The 22,600-nt window shown below is 42.3% G+C and overlaps 1 protein-coding gene across 4 annotated transcripts in view; it reads left to right on the top strand.

The window, feature by feature from the left end:
• Positions 1 to 22,600, top strand: part of ELAPOR2 (endosome-lysosome associated apoptosis and autophagy regulator family member 2) — a 102,248-nt gene that overhangs the window by 73,854 nt on the left and 5,794 nt on the right. For all 4 annotated transcript variants that reach the window (XR_014577407.1, XM_083819362.1, XM_083819364.1 and 1 more), the window contains 13 exons: positions 743 to 831; positions 3,999 to 4,179; positions 4,890 to 5,018; positions 5,970 to 6,060; positions 8,748 to 8,850; positions 9,936 to 10,073; positions 10,320 to 10,583; positions 11,499 to 11,672; positions 13,062 to 13,251; positions 18,462 to 18,558; positions 19,607 to 19,708; positions 21,106 to 21,232; positions 22,006 to 22,184. Coding sequence is in view for 3 of the 4 variants with exons in the window: in XM_083819362.1 (XP_083675488.1) it covers positions 743 to 831; positions 3,999 to 4,179; positions 4,890 to 5,018; positions 5,970 to 6,060; positions 8,748 to 8,850; positions 9,936 to 10,073; positions 10,320 to 10,583; positions 11,499 to 11,672; positions 13,062 to 13,251; positions 18,462 to 18,558; positions 19,607 to 19,708; positions 21,106 to 21,232; positions 22,006 to 22,184 (1,864 nt within the window). In the remaining variant the exon portion in view is untranslated. The remainder of the gene's footprint in view (positions 1 to 742; positions 832 to 3,998; positions 4,180 to 4,889; positions 5,019 to 5,969; positions 6,061 to 8,747; positions 8,851 to 9,935; positions 10,074 to 10,319; positions 10,584 to 11,498; positions 11,673 to 13,061; positions 13,252 to 18,461; positions 18,559 to 19,606; positions 19,709 to 21,105; positions 21,233 to 22,005; positions 22,185 to 22,600) is intronic.

Below are 22,600 nucleotides of genomic sequence, written 5' to 3' on the forward strand. Positions count from 1 at the left end.
TTAATATGAAAGTTCTTGAAGAATCAGTTACCAGCCATAGCACCTGCTCTCACAGATCACAGAAAATGCTTGGGGAATCTGTGCCTGTGCTCATAATGGGAATAGGAATTTTGCAAAAATATCTGGTGAAAGGAAAACTTGGGCCAGTTTTATAAGGGATTTTCTAATGGGTCAGAGTGTTTTCATTCTCCATCAGTAAGGAAATATTTCCACGCTTGGACAACCTACAAAAATTACTGCTTGAAGATGAAGGGTTAGGGTGACTCTGGTTATAATGGCTCACTGAATGTCACAATGACAGTATAAGCCTCGTTTTTTATTTCATATTATATTATTATATTTTTATATATTCTATATTACATATTTTATATATTATATATTATATTAAATTGTATAATTATTATAATATATATTGTATATAACATAATATATAATTATATATTATGTCATTATATATTATAATATATTATAATATATATTATATAAAATATATTATATTATTTATATTATATATATTATTTTATAATACTCGTATTATAAGTATAATAAAAATGGTATTTTCCTTGTTTCCCCTGCAGTTGAGAAGAAGGTACATGTTGGCCCCATTTAAAAGTTTAATTTTTCATTCTGTTTTTGTGTTTTTCTGCTGACTCACTTTGCTCACCAGATTTCAAGCTTATTACAGTTGTTTCCAGTGATCATCAGATAGTTTAACATCCTGTTCCTCACACTTTCTTTTTAGATGAGGGATCCAGTGCGTGTATAGAGCGTCCTCCATGCACAAGCAAAGACTTTTTCCAGATCCACACCCCATGTGATAAAGAAGGAAAAGTAAGTAGAAAGTGTGAGATTATTTATAAGCTCTTTGAGCTTTCTGTGGTATCTTGATTTGAAAACAAGGTTTGTTCGGAATTTCTTTCCCAATTACTTTCCCACTTTGCTTCCAGAACTGAATCTCTCTGAGCTGTGGGCATGTCCTTTAGTTGCTTTCTCTCCAGCATTTATCCATCTATAAACATCTGCTTGTCTTGGGTCTGCTTCAAAAAATGTTGTGGTAAAATGCAAAGCTCCTTGCACTTGTGATTGGTCTGACTGGATCCCTGGTGTTGCCTCTGTGCTCATACAAAAAATCAGCATTGGAGCACAGGCCGAAGTGCCGTCCCAGAATAGACCTTACTGTTGTGTTTTGAGAAATCTTTCCTGGCAAATGTTTGGCGTGTGCCAATGTGCCCTGTCCCAGCAATGCCCAGGCATAATTCATGTGCTGGCAAGGCACAGGAGCTCTGGATGTGACCACACCAATTTTGGGTGGAAGAGTGTTTGGTATGTGCCATGCCCCTTGGTTTTAGTGTAAAAGAAGAGTCTACGACCTGTTTAAATAACGGTATAGACATAGCCTGGGAGTGCTCATGTACTGCAGCAGAGCCTAATTGCAGATAATGTGTTTGTCTCATGCCCCAAAAGCCTGACCTCTCAATGGATTGTTTCACTCAGGGGTCTTAGGTCTACTGAGTCTCTCACAGGAGGATCTCCAGGTGGAGCAGCCTGGATTTGGAGCTCTCCTGCCCTTTGTTGCAGCAGTCAGATGGTGGAATTTGGTGAAGAAACTCCCACTTACTGGGATGTGAAGCTCAGAGGTGGATGGGCATGTGGTCAGGCCTGTTTTGCCTCTTTTCTTCCCTTTCCTATCTCTCTTAGATCTGGATGGGACAGCAAGTAGACAAAATCCATAGCACCAATGAGTTGCTAGCCTAAAACTTGCTGGCAGGGTGGACTATTTTGAGATCTCTTGGTCATCTGGTTCCAAAATGCAACTGAGAGGTAGCGTGCTTTAATAAGGAGAGCATCAGTGAATTTAGTCCCAGAGCTAGCAGGCTCTACAACCTGTTCTTGTCTTGCTGATTCTGTTAACTTCTTGCAATGACTTGAGGAATTAGCAGCAGTATTCACTCCTACACCCCCAGGTACCGAATGTTCTGGTTGGAATAAGAACATGTCATTAATGCACAGGTACTGGCTGAATATTCAGGTCTGCTTGGTGCTTGGCATCTCTGGAAATCAGTTAAGGTTTGCGGTGCTCCCCGGCCTTTTCTCCAACTGATGCAGTCCAATCGGAGGACCTGACTCTGCAGCCAATCTGCAGGTGAACAGTGGCTGAAAAGCACCAGCCTAAAGGTGTATTGATCCATGACTTACTAAAATCAGACAGGTTTTTCACTGGACTTCAGATTGTTGTCTGCCTCCTGCTGTCCCCACTTCATGTGTAGAAGTGGCTTTGGGAGATCTAAGCACTTGACTCCTATTGATTTTCACTCATCTTCTGCTTTAAAAATCCCAGGCTGGTTGCTTCAGCCCCGGTCTTAGAAACCCTCACTTGTGTAGCTGTGGGCACTCTCTGACCCCTTTCTCTCTGCTCAGCCACAGTAGGATTACTTGATGAGTGTGTATGGTGTGTCTGAGCTCTGGGCAACCACACAGGTACTTTGCTAGCTTCTGATCCTTTTTATTTTAAATGCTGTGTACCCTTGATGCTGCTAAAGTAGACAGCAATACTCCAGAAAATCCTGCAAGTGTTTGGGAACAGCAAGGGTAGGCTGATCAACAAGGGTCGAGGAGATGGGAGCTGAGGAGTACAGCAAAGTGTGCAGAGAGAGATGTCACTCTGAGAGAAGGAGCAGACCCATTGTACCTGAGCAAAGTGATCAATGCAGATCCAGCACCAGCAGCCAGATTCAGTCAATGCTGCCAAATAAATCCATAGTGATGAGGCAGGACAAACGTCAAGCTGGAACATCAAATCCACAAGGCATGGTCAGGATCTGGATCAGCAGGGTACATGGCCTGGCACAGGCATGGTTGCAACACAGCTCAGGCAGAGACCACTGGTAATATCCTCAGCTTAAATGCAGCTCCCAGGAGCCCATGCTGAGTCTTCTTCCAGCTTTTATTTTTTATTTTTTTTTAATTTTTTTGAACAGTTTTAAAGCTGGTCAATAATTCTTGAACAGGTCTGTGTTATCAGAGGGCTAGCCTTGAGCACAAGCTGCTCAACACCCAGGGTGGCAAGGCCATATACTCAGGGCCCTGAGAGCAAGGATCAAATTCATGAAGTAAAATCTCCCCCACCAAGCTCTGTACTCATGCCTCTGGTCTCAAGGGCTCCCAGTTGCACTTCTGGGACCAAAGGGTGGAAGAATCCAGAGCAGGAGCTCTGGCCAGGTTAAAGTCTTACCAATTGGATTTCTCTGAAGCTCAGCTAATTTTCATTTTGAGATATTAAACCCCTTGAGGGATAGGCCTAAAGTCAGAGGAAAATTTGAAACTCAACTCTGTGGGTGATCCATCGCAGCCTCTTCATAAAGTCAGAAAACTCGTGTTACCTCCAAGAGAGGTGATGGTGGAGAGGCAATACCTCTGTATATGGTAACGTTAAGGACTGACTCACATTTGTGTTCATAAATGTAATGTGGGGGGACTGGAGAAGAGTTGGGACTGTTCCTGTGTGTTCTTGGCATTTGCTCAGTAGGTGGAAATGACCAGTGAGAACTTCAGTTCTTTGCAAAGAATAGGCCAGTGTGGAGAAAATGCAAAGCTTGTGACGTTCTCTGCTAACAGACACCTTTCAGATAAAGGGATTTTATAGTGTAGAAGTTATATGTAAAGTTAGTATGGTCAAAATGCAGAGATTGTTTATGGAGTTGTTAGAATTCCTAATTTGGTGTTCATCAGAAACATTTTCATGGGAAAATCCATTCGACAAATAGTAATGAATTGTAGTAGTTGTTTTAAGCTTCATATTTTTGCTTTGCTCTTTAAGACCTGACATCTTGAAATTGCCTGTGAACCCAGTCACTTCTGTTGTCCTGTTGTGCAAGGTCCGTGTTTGGCATAAAATGTTGGGAATACGCTCATTTCATATACAAAGGAGACTTTGATTGGTGCATCTAGCCCTAAAGCTGCCTAACACATCATGTGAGCTCAGTGTCTTCTCCTTCCAGACTCAGATCATGTACAAATGGATTGAACCCAAGATCTGCAGAGAGGATCTCCCTGATGCATTGACTCTACCTCCTTCTGGAGAGAGGAAGGACTGTCCACCCTGCAATCCTGGCTTTTACAGCAATGCCTCGTCTTCCTGTACTCCTTGCCCACAGGGCACGTTTTCAGATGGTACACAGGGTAAGAGCCCACAAAAAATTGCTTGCGTCCCCAGAAACAGTTGTCTGTTTGCATGCGGCTGAATTTAATGACACATCATCATAAGCTGGAGTTCATTTGGCATAAAACTCTTAGTAAATACCATTGGAGAGAGGGTATTGAATATCTGTTTTCCCTCTGAAGTCTTTTCTTATCAGGGATTGCTACTCTACATTGACCTGCTGTGTTCTGGATGCATTTCTTGGCTGGCATAAACATCCTAGGGGGAAATTTAATGGTTTCTGAGAAGGGAATCAGAACTTTTACAGTCAGTAATTCTTTTTCATCCATATTTCTGTCCAAGCCAAGCTCTTCCCTGTGCAAATCTCATTTCAAGCACTGTCAGATGAGTACTCTGCCAACGTTTTGTAGCCTAAATTCTGTTTCATTGGTTCTGAGGTATGTTGACCCAGTGGTCACCTACAGAATTTTGTGGGGACTTGCATTTACCAGTATGGTCAACTTTTGAAATGAAGCCACTAAAAAGGAAATACAGCTTGAGAGATCAGTTGCAGTTCACTTACAGTAAAGTTATGATCTGCAATTTATAAAATGCTGGTCTCATTTCTACTCTTCTGGTCCTGATATGTCTTCAGCTATTTAATTATAAATAAATGAATTATATTCTTTGTTCATTATTTGAGATGTAGTTTCATTGTGTGATTTCCTTTTCATGCCCTTTCTCACTGTAGAGTGCAGAGCCTGCCCTGCTGGGACTGAACCAGCTCTTGGCTTTGAGTACAAGTGGTGGAACATCCTGCCAAGCAACATGAAGACTTCTTGCTTTAACGTCGGCAACTCAAAGTGTGACGGGATGAATGGTGAGCCAACTCCCTGTACTGTTACATGCCTGTCTTTCTCCTGTGCTGGTCGCTGTTGTGATGGAGCACTCATCAAAATGAACATGCTCTTTGCTGTGAATCACAAAGAGTTTCCCCCTCTTTTCTTTTATTGTACCAGGCTTGATAATTCCTGCAGGAAGCAGTGTCATTAGATATCACAAAGAGGAAATAAAACATGTTTTATACCAGAAGAGGGCAGGAGATGCAGCTTACATGAAGTCGCCTCAGCTAAAGACATCCCACCATATACTTTGATGCATCTGAATATCCCTATTGATAAAAACAGTTTGACTTCTCTCTAATTTCTCTCTGTTCATGTTTTGTGATAACTATAACTTTCAAAGACACCCATAACTCTTTCTGAAAACTTAATTAAAGTTTGTGGTCTTTGTTCATTCAGCTCTCAGAGCTTTCTCTCTGCACATGTACTAAGATAGCAGCAGAGAGCAGTCACAGCTTACTTGTGAAAATGGTCCCATTCAGGACTTCTTTCACCTTCAGCCTTCGCTGAGAGATTTCCCTCCATCTGATCTGCCCTGTCAGGCTGATGTAACTCAAGCTTTGAATTTTACATTTAGAGAGGTGCACTGAAGTATATGCTTCACATTTAATGCACAGATTGATTGACCGATCGGTTTTAAAGCTGGAAGAGATCAGATGGATCGTCCCTTCTGATGGGATGATCAGCACAGGTTAGGAAATTTCAAATGATTCCAAGCTGCCATTTGCCTATGAAGTCAGCAATTAATACAGTTACTATTTTTTTTTTCTTTCAAAAGTATTATTATACTATTCTACAGCTTATACCAGACATCTGGTAGTAATGCACTGAACTGTTTAAAAACATATGGTAACACAGGATATTTTTTTGCTGTATGACCAAGGAACCATCAATTTCTTGAAAACCTGTTGTTTTTTTGTCCTGTGAAGGTTGGGAGGTGGCTGGTGACCACATCCAGAGTGGGGCAGGAGGCTCTGATAATGACTACCTTATCTTGAACCTGCACATCCCAGGATTTAAGTAAGGAACAGGATTTTTCCCATTTATTTCTCATTTACCTCTGCCTCTTACACCTAGTTCACATTACCTCCAGAATGAAAATAAATTTCCTTTCTGAAGTGTAAAGATCATAGAATCACAGCATGGTTGGGGTTGGAAGGGACCTCAAAGTCCCCCCAGTGCCACCCCCTGCCATGGGCAGGGACACCTCGCACCAGCCCAGGCTGCCCAAAGCCCCATCCAGCCTGGCCTTGGGCACTGCCAGGGATGGGGCAGCCACAGCTCCTCTGGGCAGCCTGCACCAGGGCCTCACCACCCTCACAGTGAAGAATTTCTTCCTTATATCTAATCTAAACCTACCCTCTTTTAGTTTATAGCCACTCCTCTTGTCCTACCACCACACCCCCTGACACAGAGACCCTCCCCAGCTTTCCTGCAGCCCCTTCAGGCGCTGCCAGGCTGCTGGGAGGTCTCCCCGGAGCCTTCTCTTCTCCAGGCTGAACACCCCCAGCTCCCTCAGCCTGGCTCCACAGCAGAGGGGCTGCAGCCTCTGATCATCCTCGTGGCCTCCTCTGGACTCGCTCTGATACATCCCTGTCCTTGTGCTGGGCCCCAGAGCTGAACGCAGGCTCCAGGCGGGGTCTGACGAGAGCAGAGCAGAGGGGGACAATCCCCTCCCTGCCCTGCTGCCCACGCTGTGTTGGTGCAGCCCAGCACACAGTTGGCTTTCGGGGCTGCAGGCACACATTGCTGGCTCACATTGAGTTTCTCATCCATCACCACCCCTAGGTCCTTCTCCTCAGGGCTGCTCTCCATTCATTCTCTGCCCAGCCTGGATTTGGGTTTTGGATTGCCCCGACGAGCTGCAGGACCTTGCACTTAGCCTTGTTGTACCTCACGAGGTTCACACAGGCTCACCTCAAACCTGTCAAGGTCCCTCCGGATGGCATTTGTACCACGAAACATGTCATGAATGAGAGACAAGAGGGAACTTAGATTTACTCATGTGTCTCCAGTCATTCCATAGAAGCAGACAATTTTGTATGACTTTGGTTTTTTAGCACTGTTTGCTTGAGTCTGAGATGCCAGCTGGTCGCTTGTCTGGAAACTGAGAAAAGATATTCCTATCCCTCTGTTTCTAAATCGTCCCAAATTAACCACCTTAAGCATGCCATGGGGTGGATATGGGTCCCATGTGACTTTGCACTGCAGCTCTAGACAGCCTGTACAGTCAGTGCTTCCCCTAGAGCCAGTGGAGAGATGCAGGAACCTTGGGAAAACAGGACATCCCACCTCTCCGGGACCCTCAGATAGGATGAATTACCTTGTGCTTGTGTCTCTTCTTTTTCAAAAGAGTGAGATTAGACTCCTAGCTCAGACCAGGTATCAAATATTATTATTTTATTGTTAATTTATTGTTATTACGTTATTTCATTGTTATATATTATACCTCGAATATTGTGTTCTGTTTTGGGACCCTCAATATGAGAAGGAAATAGAGTTGCTTGATCATGTGCAGAGAAGAGCAACAGAGCTGACAAAAGGACTAGAAAATGAGTTATAAGAAGTGACTGAGGGAACTGGGGTTGTTTAAACTGGAGAAGAGGAGGCTGAATGGGAGACCTCATTGCTGTCTCCAACTACCTGCAAAAAGGTTGCAGCAAGGAGGGTGTTGGTCTCTTTTCTCATCTGACAAACGATAAGACATGATGCAATGGCTTCAAGTTGCTCCAGAAAAGGTTTGGATTGGATGTTAGGAAGAATTTCTTCATAAAGAGGGTGGTCGAGCATTGGAATAGGCTGCCTGGGAACATGGTGAAGTCTCCATCCCTGGATGTATTTAAGAGACATATGGACGTGGTACTGAGGGACATGGTTTAGTGATGGGACTCAGTAGGTCACATTGATTGTTGGACTTGATGATCTTGAAGGTCTTTTCCAACCTAGGTGATTCTATGATTCTATGATTAAGACAAATAAGGTATGGCAAAATGCACCTCACCTTCTCTTTGCTGTACCTCAGCTGAGTGGAGTTGTGACTTCTTATATCAGATGAGCAAACTCTGTTTTTTTATTTCACAGTATGGCCAAAGAACAATGAAAATAAAAGAGAAGCAAGGGACATATCCATGGAAAGCTCAGCGTGTCCCAGCATTGCTCCACTGCAGTCATTTCTGAGCTGCAGTCATTTCCATTGCAGGTGTTTCCTGGTATTGCTCTTCTGTAGTCACAGGGGATTCTCCAAAGTGGTCCCTGCTGCTGAGTGCTTGGGGGAGTCAAGGGTATTTTTAAGCGTTTAATAGTTAGCAAGGGGGCACTCTGAATATTTCATGGTTTGCATGAAACTCCTGAATGCATCTTCTAGCGGTGAAATGGAGATGCAAATGAATCAGTGCAAATCACTTAAAGCTACTCCTGTGTAACACATCTAAGTGATAAGATTCCCTACTGATACTTTCCAATTTGGGTATTGATTGTAGGGTGGGAACTGTACCATAAAGAAGTCAAACCATTAAAAATAATCCTGCTGTGCCCAATACCCAGTGCAGAGCTGCTGTGCAGACCTGGTCTCTGTGGTTCTGCAAGGGCAGGTTTTATGTGACAGGATTTCAGTGGTTTCTCTGCTGTACAAAAAGCAATTGGGAGGATTGACTGCTGCATGTCTGGAGAGCACCTTGTAAATGTTTCATTCTGTCTCTGTTAAATAGACCACCGACATCAGTGACAGGAGCAACTGGGTCAGAACTAGGACGGATTACTTTTATTTTTGAGACCATCTGTTCAGCAGATTGTGTGCTGTACTTTATGGCGGTAAGTGAGACCTCTCTCTCCATGACTGACGACTGAGCCTGGTATTCCACATGTCACTTTAATACCTCTACATTGGCGTGATTAGTTGCACTTGGTTTATCGTGACTAAGATTAAGCATGACATTATTTTAGTATCTGCGGTGCCCTTGCAGAAAGGATTTAATTAATGACCTAGCAGAATTCCTCCACCGCTTGAATTGTGAGCCATTCTTGGTTGTCTGTTTATTTTAAAAGACATCATTTGACATCAAAGAGCCGAACTTCCCCTGTTAAAACTCTCAGTGGCTCTTGTGCAGTCAGGTTTTCCTCCAGAAGTTCAAAAGCGTCACAAGTCAAGGAATAGGGCAGAGGGATGGGAGAAGGCAACTTTGGAAATTTAGTCTTGATCCTGTCAGTGACCTGGAGAATCTGTAGTACAGCAGACATTTGTCTGTGAAAACAAAGTGCCATTGTTTTCACTTTCGTTGTCCATCAGCTGAGAAAGGTAACTGAATGTCTGACCACTCCCTTGCCCCTTCCATTGCAGTGTGAAGCTGGTGCTTTTTTGTATTTAGTGGTAATTTAATGAAATCTACTCCATCTTCCACCAGACCATTTACAGCTGGTGGAGAATAAGAAACACAAAGATAGACTGAACATTTTTTTCTCGCACAAATATTGATGCAGTTTCACTAAAGACACCAGCAGACTGGATATCCAAAGATGATAGAAGCTACAACTTCGAATTTTAACCTTCCCTTCTCTGTACACTGGTACCCATGTGTTTTATACGTGAACAGAATTTGAAATCTGAAAGAACCATTGTGCTGAATCTGTCCTCATAATGTTTATGATCTGCCATAGGACTTTAAAATTAACTGTTGTGGGAATAAGAGCATCTTTTTGAATAGACACCCATTCTCAACTGAAAAATTGCCAGTGATGGAAAGCAGGATGAATATGTTTGCTCCTTTATTAAGCATTAAATGCAATTGTAAAGTCCTTTATATTTATATTAATTACTATATTATAAAACAGTAATGTTTATTATAGTATGACCCCACTTTATTTTCTTATTTTTAAATTTTATTATGCCTGTTTTATAGGATATTAATCGAAAAAATACGAATGTGGTGGAGTCATGGGAAAGAAGTAAAGAGAAACAATCCTACACTCACATCATCTCGAAAAATGCTTCCTTCACGTTTACCTGGGCATTTCAGAGAATAAACGAGGGCCAAGATGTAAGTATTTCTTTACACGCAGGGCTTTACAGCACAGCTTTCCTTGGACACTCACTGTCAGAGCACTTGCCTTCCCTCAAAACCCACAAGCTGCTTGTAAGGGGTGAGTGGCTGTCACCATACAGTGTCACTTGGGAGGCAGCTGTGGATAAACCACCCACACTGAAAGGCAGCTGCATGCATAAGTCAATGCCCACGTGCAATGGTATGATGGAACCACCGTGGTTTCTTTGGCTCTCATTCCAGAGCAGGCAGTTCATCAACGACATGGCAAAGATCTACTCCATCACGGTGACCAACGCGGTGGATGGAGTCTCCTCTTCTTGCCGGGCCTGTGCGCTAGGCTCCGAGCAGTCGGGCTCATCCTGCGTGCCCTGCCCGCCGGGACACTACATCGAGAAGGAGACCAGCCAGTGCAAGGAGTGTCCGGCCAACACCTTCCTGTCCATCCACCAGGTCTATGGCAGGGAGGCCTGCATCCCATGCGGGCCTGGCAGCAAGAGCAACAAGGTACAGAAGCTGTGATTGTCTCAGAGTGATGGGTGGGTTGGAATATAAGCACTCAAAGGGGCAGTTTGACTGCTTTCCTACAGGTATGTGCTTTGTTAGCATGGGATTGTGATTGTAACCAACAAGTCCATTCTTCCAGGTATGCCCGTAGTCTAATTTAGGTTTGTACACATGCGATAACAAGATAAAATTGACTACACTGGCTCAAAAAAATGGTCCAAGAAGATTTCAAGAAGCTGCATTGGGACAGCGTAAGAACAAGGCAAACATATACGTTACTTTCATCTAAAACTGTAACAGACTCTTGCTGGTTTAAACTCAGGGACCTCCCCAGCTTGATGATGTTTCTGTGCCTTTAGGAACCTGTAACAAATTTGTCTTGTATGAACTTGCCCTTAAACCTCGATAAATGTTTATCACATGCAGTATGCTTTGGCAAGGAACTGCACAGGGGCTTGAAGAACAGCTCAATTTAATTCATGTTCTTCCTGTCTCCAGCTGGGTTCATATCCTGTCCCTGTTTCTTGAGCTCTAATTTTTGGGTTTCCTTTGCAAGATGCAAGTGTAAGTGAGGCCATGGTTCTGGTCTGTCTACAGGGTTTTAAGCTGGGACATTGGGATCCTAAAAGCACCCACAACAAAACAAAGCAAGAAACTCTGCATTTTCTTGGACAGCAGAAAGTCAAGGCTTAGGAACATCAAAGCCCTTCTGAGATGTGATTGCAAGGGACTGAAACCAGAATGGGAATTTTCCCAGGGGAAAGGTGAATCACAGAAACAGGACAAATCCCCCTCCATCCTTAACAAGGAAAGCAGTCCTGTCTGCGCCTTCTTGCTTTAACTCCCAGTTGCTGACTGTACGGTTTGCTGCTGGTTCATAACTTCTCTTTAATGTATTCCTCTCCTCCTCTGAAGGACCACTCTGCCTGCTTCAGTGACTGCACGGTGTCATACTTCAAGGATAACCAGAGCCTGAATTATGATTTTAGCAACCTCAGCCAGGTGGGCTCATTAATGAGCGGGCCCAGCTTCACCTCCCGTGGGACCAAGTTCTTCCACTTCTTTAACATCAGCTTGTGTGGCAATGAGGTGAGCTCTGTGGGCATTGAAGGCTGGGGGGAATCACACTGAGGCAGGAACTGGGCTCCCCCAACAGCTGAGCTCTCAGCATCACTGTACAAATGCTTTCCTCTGGATCTTGTCCCCAGTCAGATGGCCATAAGCAGGTATGTGATGTGCCAGCACAGAGGTGACAGGGCTTAAGGCAGAAGTAACCCTCAGAATTGAAAGCACGGTCACATCCTTGCCCTTTCTCAGTTCTCGTGCTTTCGGTCACGTGGGTCACAACCTTGACCTTTTTGTGCTTTCACCAAGGAATTCAAATGAAGAGCATGAGTCTTTCAGTGTCTGACTACTTTCCATGTTTCTTTGTTTGTGACTTGGCTGGAGATGTTACTGTTGAAGAGGTGGAAAAACGTTTTTAGTCCATGAGTGAGAACAGTTTCTGCTGCTTCTGTGGCATATTACAGCCTGTTTCCCTGAGTCAGGGTTTTCCCTGGGACTTGGAGGGTACCACAGCGTATTGTCACATACATAAATTGACATTTTGGAGCAGTAGCAGTGATGGGTATTACCCCATGAAAGCCAGTGCATGCAGTTTACGTTAATGTTTGTCCCAGTAAAGTTCTGAAGTCTCTTTTCCATATACCAAAGGGTTTTCATGAGTTGAGGCAAATCAGTAGTCATATTTCTTTACAGAGTTTTCCATTCTTTGTGGCTTAAATACATACTTACCGACCTGAATTAGAGCTGGTGACAAATAGATCCACAAAGATACTCCCCTGTGGATCTGGTCTTCGTTTCCCAAACATTTTTCCCTGGTACTACAGTACTGTCAACCATAGCACCAAGTCTGTGTGCTTGGCATTTTGGAGGGTCAGGCCTGCTGAATTTGCTGATTTGCCTTTCACTGCTGCTGTTCTGAAATTCTAACATTGGTCTTGACATGTGACATTAATGCAGCCTTGAAGGCTATGTATCAGTTTATGTTTTTCACGTATTCATGCTTTGAGAATATTTTATCTGGTTTAAACCTCAAATAAAGAGGTATTCTACAGTATATTTTTTACAGGCAATATGTTTTGTTTTGTTTTTTTCCCAAGCCATTTTATTATGCTCTGCAAGCACTGTGCTGTCAAGATAAACAGAGAGAAGTGCTTTGTACACAGGTTTTTGATAAGACATATAGCAGAGGTGACATCTTGTTCCTGAGTCTATACGAGGCTTTAATCGGAGCCTTCACAATGGCACAGTTTAATGCTGCAATTTGTTTCTCTCGTGATAGAAACATCAAGTTGTTTCTAAAACACATGAATGAAGCTCATACAGTTTGCAATCAGGAAGTTTGCAATTTCTCCCAAACTTCTCCACATCCTATCAGCAACCAACAGCTTCCCCATTTTTCCTGATTGTCTGCAGGGAAAAAAGATGGCTATTTGCACTGACAATATCACAGATGTTACTCTGAAGGACATGGTTGCAGAATCAGAAGATTTTTCCAACTTTGTGGGAGCTTTTGTCTGTCAGTCCACCATCATTCCTTCAGACAGCAAGGGTTTCCGAACGGCCCTGGCTCTGCAGTCCAACAGCCTTGCTGACAGGTTCTTAGGTACGTGCTTTGTCTTTTGCATGTTGCTGCAAGTGAATGCTCTAGGTCACAGAAGAGAACAAACAAACAAAAAAAAACAACAAAACAAACCACTTGAAATGAGACTTTTTAGTCCCTGAAAACTGAATGTGCACCAGGACCACATACTCAGGGACTTTCTGCGGGAAGCCTGCTGTTTGTTATGGTATCTTGGCTCCCAAAACCTGGGAAAGAAAGCTATCACATATATCCCTCTCATCCTTCTCCTGTGTTGAAGATGTACCTGATGTATGTTTAGGATGCACCTGACATGGAGCAGATGTCTGTATTTTGAAGTCCTGTAGAATATAATTATAGAATCATAGAATGGCTTGGGTGAGAATGGGCCTTAAAGATCACCCAGTTCCATCTCCCCTGCCATGGGCAGGGACACCTCCCACCAGCCCAGGCTGCCCAAAGCCCCATCCTGCCTGGCCTTGGGCACTGCCAGGGATGGGGCAGCCACAGCTCCTCTGGGCAGCCTGCGCCAGGGCCTCACCGCCCTCAGAGTAAAGAATTTCCTACAAACATCCAATCTAAGTCTCCCGTCTTTTAGTTTAAAACTATTTCCCCTTGTCTATCCCTATCTGCCTGTGTAAAAACTTGCTCTCCATCTTTTTTTAAGTCCCCTTTAAATACTAAAAGGCTGAAATGAGGTCTCCCCAGAGCCTTCTCTTCTTCAGGTTGAACACCCCCATCTCTCTCAGCCTGTCTTCAGAGGAGAGTTGCTCCAGCCCTCTGATCATCTTTGTGGCCTCCTCTGGACCCACTCTAACAGGTCCACGTCTTTCTTGTGTTGGGGGCTCCAGACCCCAGTGGATGCATCACTCCAAGTGAGGCCTCACAAGGCAGAGCAGAGGGGCACAATCCCCTCCCTCCACCTGCTGGCCTCACCTCCGTTGATGCAGCCCAGGACGCAGTTGGCCTTCTGGGCTGCCAGTGCGCACTGCTGACTCATGTTGAGCTCCTCATCCACCAAAACCCCGAAGTCTCTCTCTGCAGGGCTGCTCTCAATGAGTTCTTCTCCCAGTCTGTGCTCATGTCTGGAATTGCCCTGACCCAGTTGCAGCACCTTGAACTTTGACTTGTTGAACCTCATTAAGTTCACATGGGCCCACTTCTCAAGCTTGTCTGGATCCCTTCTTTTTGTTGTATCAACTTCACTGCTCAGCTTGGTCTTATCAGCAAACTTGCAGAGGGTGCCCTCGATCCCATTGTCTATGTCATTGATAAAGTTATTGAACAGCACCAGCCCCAAGATAGGGTTACCAGAACCATTTGTGTTGTAGACTAATGCTTGACGATACCAGACAAAGGGACAGGTGGATGTATTTTAGAGAGGAAACTTGTCAGGGATGTTCTCTGATATATTTAGGACTGCAAAGTAAATCCTTCTCAGCTCAACAGTGCTGCATTACCATGGGGGCAGGGTAGGGAGCAGCCAAGATTCAGTCCCAGGGTCAGAATTTGTTTCTGAACTGTGAAGCAGATCTTGACAAATGCCATTGCTTTTAATGCTGGTTCAGTTCAGCTGATGGCACTAGCAGAAGAGTAAGGGCTCACCCCCATCCTTTGTTTTCCTTGCCTGTATTAATCACTCTTCCCAAGTTTCGTCTTGTGGGTCCCATGGTGCATAGAATTTCAGCACAAAAATCTGGAGAATGTAACTAAAAAGAACTCATTTTCTTTCATGTTTCCTGCCCAACTTATGTAGGGTAAGACCAGTCACTGTAGTAGTCCCATTAGTCCAAGCGTTTCTGCCCATGCCAAGTCCCCACTAGGCAATTTCAGAAGAAGAAGCTGGTGCTGGGACATAATTAGGTGAGGAAAGAGGAGGCTTAGAGCAGCATGGGGCAGTGCACCCCATTACGTCTCGCATTGTTCTGGCTCACAAGTTCCCAGAGTCTAAGGCCAGATCAGACAATGAAGTCATTTAGTCTGTTCACCTATCCATTTCAGGCACAGAGTGTTTGTACTTGCTCTCTGGCATTGAGCCCAGAAACTTGTGTTTGACAAAAGCACGTCTTTGGAAGAGCATTCAACCTGGACTTTTAAGAGTGCCAGAAATAAAAGCTTTTCCATAGTTGTTGGTATTTCTTTTTTTTTTTTTCTTTTTTTTCCCTCACTGGCCAAACACTATCTCTATATTTTATTTTAAAGCAGCTTTGTTTCCTGTTTGAGTTTGCTTGGCATCAGTTTTCAGCACTTGTTTCTTGTTATTTTTCCTTCATTTCACAGCCACTTTTTCCTTCCTGGAGAAATATTTTGTACACTTGGTTCTTCACACCTGCTCATCACACCCTGTCTTGCCTACTTTTCTCATAAACGAAGCACACCAAGTTTGTCAAATCTCTTGCTATCATGTATTTCTCTCAAACATCTGAGTACTTCTTGAGGCTTTTTCTGCAACCTCTGTAACTTATTACCTTTTCTTAAAGTGTGGCATCAGACTGAAATACTGTTCCAGCATTTAATTCACAATAAAGAGAATGAAAATCACTTTCACGTTTGCATTTACCTGCAGGGATTGAATATCTGAGCCCTTCCAAACTCATGGGATTTCATGCTGTCTTCTTGGTTTTGTTGTCCACTCTAGATCTTTTTCAGAATTATAGTGTCCAAGGGACGTTCTTTCTTCTTCAGGACTGGCCTTCATCCCATGTAGTACCTGGCTCCATTCATTATGTTTAGTTTCAGTGGGACCAGCTTACCAAGTGAATGAAGTTGCTCTATATTGTATTCCTGTTCCTCTTCATCTTTGTCTTTTCTATGCTTTACCAATAGTGATTATATAGTTACATGCATATCACTGATGATCATCTTGCATTTTGGGACTCCAAGGTCATTGCCTAGAGAAGTCTGGAGTCATACCACATTTGATGACAATTTGCCATGGCCAGATAATTTTATAATTGGTTAGTTAAATATTTTTTAATCCAGAGTGTGTTCTTAATTGGTATCACACTAGTAACTCTTTAATTAGAATTTTGTGGTAATTAGTGAAATACTTGATAAATTTACATAATTTTCTTTAGCAACCAAATTCATCAGCACTCAAGGAATGAAATCAGATTTGTTCAACAGGAGCTGTTCTCCATAAATTCATGTTGACTGGTACTTATTATGTATCAATCCATTAACTATAACACATCTTCCACTTCCCATTTCTTTTAATTTGCCACATCATATTTGTTGGCCACTTCATCATCTGGTTCAGTTTTGTCCTTTCTGGATTTCTACACCATATTCCCTCTCTATCAGTCTTCTGGTATTTCACTATCGTTAAATGCTCTATTAAGGACAAATATCTGTAGGTGGGAGATCCCATTAGCCTGGTCACTGATAGGTATGAGTTTGCTAGTTTATAAGTGTGTATCCCCAGTAGATAAGAAAATCCTCTCTTGCGAGAGGATTGAAAGAATGAGGTGTTCAATCATTGTCTTGGAAAGCGAGCAGGCAGTCCTGATTTTTTCTTAATACAGAGAAAAAATATCAAGATCTTCTGCTGTTTTTTCTTTACTACAGTGGTTACATTTTAAAGTGCTTGAAGTTTGCCTTTCCCATCCATAAGGTATATTTTATTTCTAGTATTTCTAAAAAAGCCTCAGACTTACAATTTTTCTAGTGCTGCCAAACACAAGCTTTTCCCTGAAGTCTTTAGCATCCATTATCATATTTCTGTAACTCATAACTTTTGATTTAAATAGAGTTTTATTTGATTCTCTATTCCCCCTCCATTAAACTTGTGCCAATGTTTTTATTTAAATTGCTTCTTTACTGCTATTCGGATCCAAGGTGGACTCTTAGTCAAAACTATCGTCATTCTTGAGAGAGTCATTGTGGCTTTTTAGCTATCTAATTAATATCTTCCAAGGAATAACATTTTTTTTCCCACACTTGATTTTGCTTCTAGTGTTCTTATTTTTGGGAAATGGCACTTAAGGATGCCAACTGTGCAGTTCTGCATATCGAATGGGAATATTCTCTCATTGCCTCTGTTGAATATATTAAGGTCCCTAGGAGCTATCATCTTCCAGTATAGTGAGTAACGAATATCTGTCTGTTGAGTTGAGATCCAAATTTAAGTTACTCTGTTAGATGCAATGTCTTTGATGAGAAGAAGTGATCATCAAAGTGATTCCTGTGTGTGTTCTCATAATGGAAGCCCCTCCACAATAACCTGATGTCTTTCTTTGCATGTTCCTGATGGCTGCTGCAACACAGCTCATTTTTGTTCTGTGTTGCTATGATGCTCTGCAAGCATCCTCTGCATGACCACCTCAGGAATGTTAATGGGCTCATCGATCCCTGTGCTTCCATGATCACTGGCTCTTACTTGCCCTGAGAATGCAGCCAGGTTGTCTGACCTGTTGCAAGAACAAGAAGAAAACTCTTTGCCTTGCCCATCTTCCCATCAGTTGCTGGCTGCTACCACTTTGCTTCTATTCCAGTTCTAGCAATCGTTCACCTCACCAGGAGGATGCAGTCTGTCTCATTTGTACATGTCCCTCTTTCTGAAATGTTGCAATGCAGCACCAATATTTTCTGTTCTCCGGTTCATGGGATTGAAAAGATATGCAAGAAATTGGGTTACTTGAATTTTCCTCTTTCTCAGCTCTCCTCCAAAATTCATGCAGACCTGTGTTATTCTAAACATCAGCCTGTCATTTTATCCAAAATTTGCCATCAAGGCTTCTCTATGAATCCATAATACTTCTGAATTTTGTCATTGCATTTTTTTTCCCCTGCAATACTACAGATTGCTCGGGGTGTTATGATTATGATGTGTTAAGAGTTATACGTACGAGCATCGTAAGCAAGGCATATGCTTTGAGCAGTTGGTTGGATCACATGATCTCCAGAGGTCCTTTCCCAACCTGAGTTATTTTATGATTCTGTAGTATCTTCTGGTAAACTTAAATTCAGACAAAAGAGTATAATTAATTTACATTGGTGTTGTTTTATTAATTTTTATTTTGTTTTGTCTGTAGGAGGAAATCAGACAGTATGAGGAACATACAAGTCTGCAAAGTTCAGTTAGAATAAAGGAAAATGTACAATGTATAATAAAGTCATGAAATGCTATTATGTGAAAAACATACTTTGCACACTGAGAAAATATTACACATGAACCCCTCAGAAATCCATTCCTAGCTTGTTCCTTTTATTTTTATATTTTTCTCAAATTTTAGGAGCTACTGTTGAAACAACACTGGAAAATATCAGCATCAAGACAGACTTGTTTCCTCCTTCTCCAAGCAAAGTACCTGATGTGCATTTCTTTTACAAGTAGGTAAAAAATACTGATTACTAATACCTCGACTTTCATTTGTTTAAAGGAAACTAAAGTTGTGAGGGAAGATCTTTAATCCACCTTTAACCTTTCTCACTTTAATCACTATCTGGCTGATAATGATTGGCATATTGAAGAACATCTTTTGAAATCAGCCAACACTGTTTACTCAAATCTAAATTACACTTGATGTGTGGACAGACAGTGATACCAGAACTTTGATTCATCTAAGTGCCACATCCAACGTCATGTTATTTTCCATACATTCTCATATATGACTTTGATGTGTCCATTGTCCATTTTCTTTTACATTAATTTGTTATTAGTTTATGTTATAAAAATGATCTGAACAATGTTAAAAAGAATTGTTCCAATCTGCAAAGTTGTTAGTATGCTTTTCCTATTCTTCACTTTCCTCCATATCAAGAATATCTCAGTTTGGATAATAATTAGCTCAAATATCACCTCAATTAAGATACCTACATGCTGGTGTCTGCATGTGAACTGAGTTTCTAAGTTCAGTCTCCGGAGCTATGGGACAATTCAGGTTATCCTAAGGCACATACCTACTTCTGTTGTACTGATTGGCTCTCTGTGTTGGCTTCAGTGATAGTTTTTAATTGTCTATACCAATTTTGATATCAACACTTCATGCACAAGTAAACATTTAAATTTAAGTGTCTGATTCTGCAGACTGAACCCCACAGTAGTGACCCTACTTTGAGCATATCGTTAATTTGGCTTACAGTGTTTGTCTTGCTGGAATAAGGTGCAGTTTTTGAATACTCTTTGCCTTCTGCTGTTTCAGGACAGGGTGATTCTTAAGTTTCTGGGCAAAGACCGAGACATCATAAGCCCTCCATCCAAGTTACTCACCATCCACAGTGCCAGCAATTCTGTTTTTCTATCCTGTTTTCTGGGCAGGTTTATTCCTTGGCTCGGTGGAATTCAAACTGAGCAGCTCCCTGAGTGGCATCTCAGAGCACTTTTTCTGTAGTGGAAACATATTTCTGACTGCACATTCTTCCTCTTGTTTCATATTAGGTCTTCAACAGTAACAACCTCCTGTGAAAATGGTCGTGCAACTGTTGTGACAATGAGATGCAACCCCAACAAACCGGACCAAGGAGAACTTTCTGTGCCCAGGTATTTAAGTATTTGTATCCTAGTAGTGCCTCAGGCAACCTTTACAAAATTCATTAATGACTTTACTCAACAGCAATGAAAAGTGCTGTCTCCCTCATCAACCCGCCAGGAGGTCTCACTCATTTCTTACAGGTGAAGGCCTTGTTCTGGGGACCTGTGTGCCTATTGTGTCCCTTCAGACCATCTGCAATTTAAACTCTGTGGAAAGAGATGTTGTAGGTAGCTCATGATGTGAGCTGTGATAGATAACTCACCTGTGGTGAGAGGAGTAACCTACCTTGCTTTTAACAGCATGAGGATAGGTAGAAACAGCACATAGATGATATGACATACTGTATCTCATTTCTTGTTGACTTCTTCCTTCCTAGTCCCCCTTTGATTAGCTCAGAAGTCAGACGTTTTCAAACACTGAGATAGCTGATAAATGTCATATAATATTGCATGTAACTCATTGATCCTCCAGACACTGTTTAGTATCGTGAAGTTGCAGCATAAGACAAAAGAGATGAAAGAGGAGAAAGGTCTGTCAATGGTCTTGTCATATGCAGCAAAGCAATATTCCATAGTCCAGAGAGCACAGTTATCAATTATTCGCTTCTAGCTTTTAGCTCTGTGGACTTTTCAATCCTTCAAATCAGGATAACAGCTTTCCAGATGACACAGGAAGAAGTCGATTTAAGAAAAAATTAAGTCAATTTTTCTGTATAGGTACATTTCACATTTACACAACCCAATTTTGTGCAGGGACTTTTGGTCACTGCTGCTGTTAGAACTGATGTGGTTGTCATGAGCAAAAGCTGCGTGAAAGTCCTGGCATTGCCAGCACAACTTTGTTCTGCCGGCTGAATACATAATAGTTCCATTAGTCTTTCTTAGACTAAGAGAAGTTGTTACCTCTTCATTAACTGGTGAACATCCTTCTAGTAATTAACCATGACAGGACAAGTACATTCCATGTGGGTGACATCACCCAGACATCATTGTAACAACAGCAGGAACTGCTTTGTAGCATTCATGTGGAATAATCACCCAGTGCAGGAGAATAGTGAGAGAGGCACACTGCTCTAACTCTTGATGGTGAAACAGTGGAGTAGTACTGCTGGTCTCCAAGGCTTGCTTCTTTTTCTTCTCTTCATTTTAGGTGTGTAGGTAGCACTCACTGCCAGGAACTCTGAACTGTTTCTTTAGACCTTTGACAGTCCAACATCTGTTTTCACTTATGACAGCACTTTTTAAATGGAAAAATTCTTCCCCCAGATTTTTCCATCTGATGACATGGTGGATGTTTACCCATTTATTGTACTTACCACTACCAGTCTTCAGCAGCACAATATGGAGTGAGGATGCAAACTCCAGAACGTTTCATAAGTGATAATTAAGCTTCTCTCTCCTCCTAGCTCATGCCCTGCTGGCACCTGTGATGGGTGCACTTTCTACTTCATGTGGGAAAGTGCAGAAGCTTGCCCTCTGTGCACGGAGCAAGACTACCATGAGATTGAGGGAGCCTGTAAAAAAGGATTTCAGGTACAGCACCCCCAGGTCCAAGTCACATGGGTTCATTTGGGTAAAACTTGGATGCTGTTGAAATTCGGTGCGTAGGTGGACATGTTAAGTGCAGGTAGAGTTGGGGAATCTCAGTGCACACTCTGAGCTGGCTTGCTGCAAGCCCTATATCAGTCAGGAGCTGTGTTGAGACTCAGGGGTATTTGCGCCCATAGCACATACTGCAAAAGCAGTATGGTTTCTGGAGGAGAGCTGGGTTGTGCCTGTACATGTAGGGAGCTAAACTCTGGATTCATTCATATGTGCAGGCAGCTGTTTGTATAGGATGGAGTGCCCAAAGGACTTCAATCCCTAAACAGCCATAAACATCAGGGCAGACTAGGGAAGGGTTCAGAATTTCGGTTTAGAAATTCATTCTACTTTGTTTGCAACTTTTTTGCTACTGCCTTCCCTGGTCAAATATTTGGAAGTCCTTTCACTGTTTCAGAACTGTTGATAAACATCTCCAAAGCAGGCACAACCAATTCATAATCCCTGTCCAAACCAAACTGTGTCAGGCGAAGATCAATAAAGAAGAGGAAACCCTTTTATCATGTCTGAACCTGCAGTCACAGCCAAGGGGACAATAGAGCAGACAAATATGACTGCACGTAGAATCTGAAAACCTGAAGTACAGGCTTTGGTTTGTTTTTATTGAAAAGACGTCTAACCTAAAACATGCTTGTTTTCTTCAACTCTGAATAGTTTCTATAAACAGCTCACTTTTTGTTTATTCTACGCTTTCTGCTTGAAAGGAAACCTTGTATGTATGGAATGAGCCAAAGCATTGCATTAAAGGGATTCCCTTGCCAGAGAAAAGAACCAGCACTTGTGAAACGGTGGATTTTTGGCTAAAGGTTGGAGCTGGTGTTGGTGCTTTCACAGCCGTTTTGCTCATAGCCTTGACCTGCTATTTTTGGAAGAAGAACCAGAAGTAAGTACTGCAAATTGTGTTGCATATAAAAGTAAATTTGATGTGTTGTACAGAAAGACATTTCATGGATCTGAACTTCTGACAATGTTGATGAAAAATGCTGTGTTGGATCAGTTAATCCACCAAGATGAGATTTCTTGTGCCAACAATGGCTGTCAAAAATGCTCGCAAGGAATATACAATAATTTGTTATGGGATGATTTCCCAATAGGATCTGTCTTTTTAACCCCTGAGATTTTGAGGTTGACTTTAGGTCCTGAAGCAACACGGCTTTCTCAAAGTCTGAAGACCGAAAGGATCTCTCTTCAGTCTATTTCATACCTTTCAGTGGGGTTGAAATAGGATTCCTGACTGTATATTGCTTAGGTCTATTTGGGCAGGATATGTCTGGTACACACAAAGATCCCTGTCTGTCA

The sequence above is a fragment of the Anser anser genome (assembly GCF_964211835.1).
Source record: "Anser anser genome assembly, chromosome: 1".
Lineage (NCBI taxonomy): Eukaryota > Metazoa > Chordata > Aves > Anseriformes > Anatidae > Anser > Anser anser.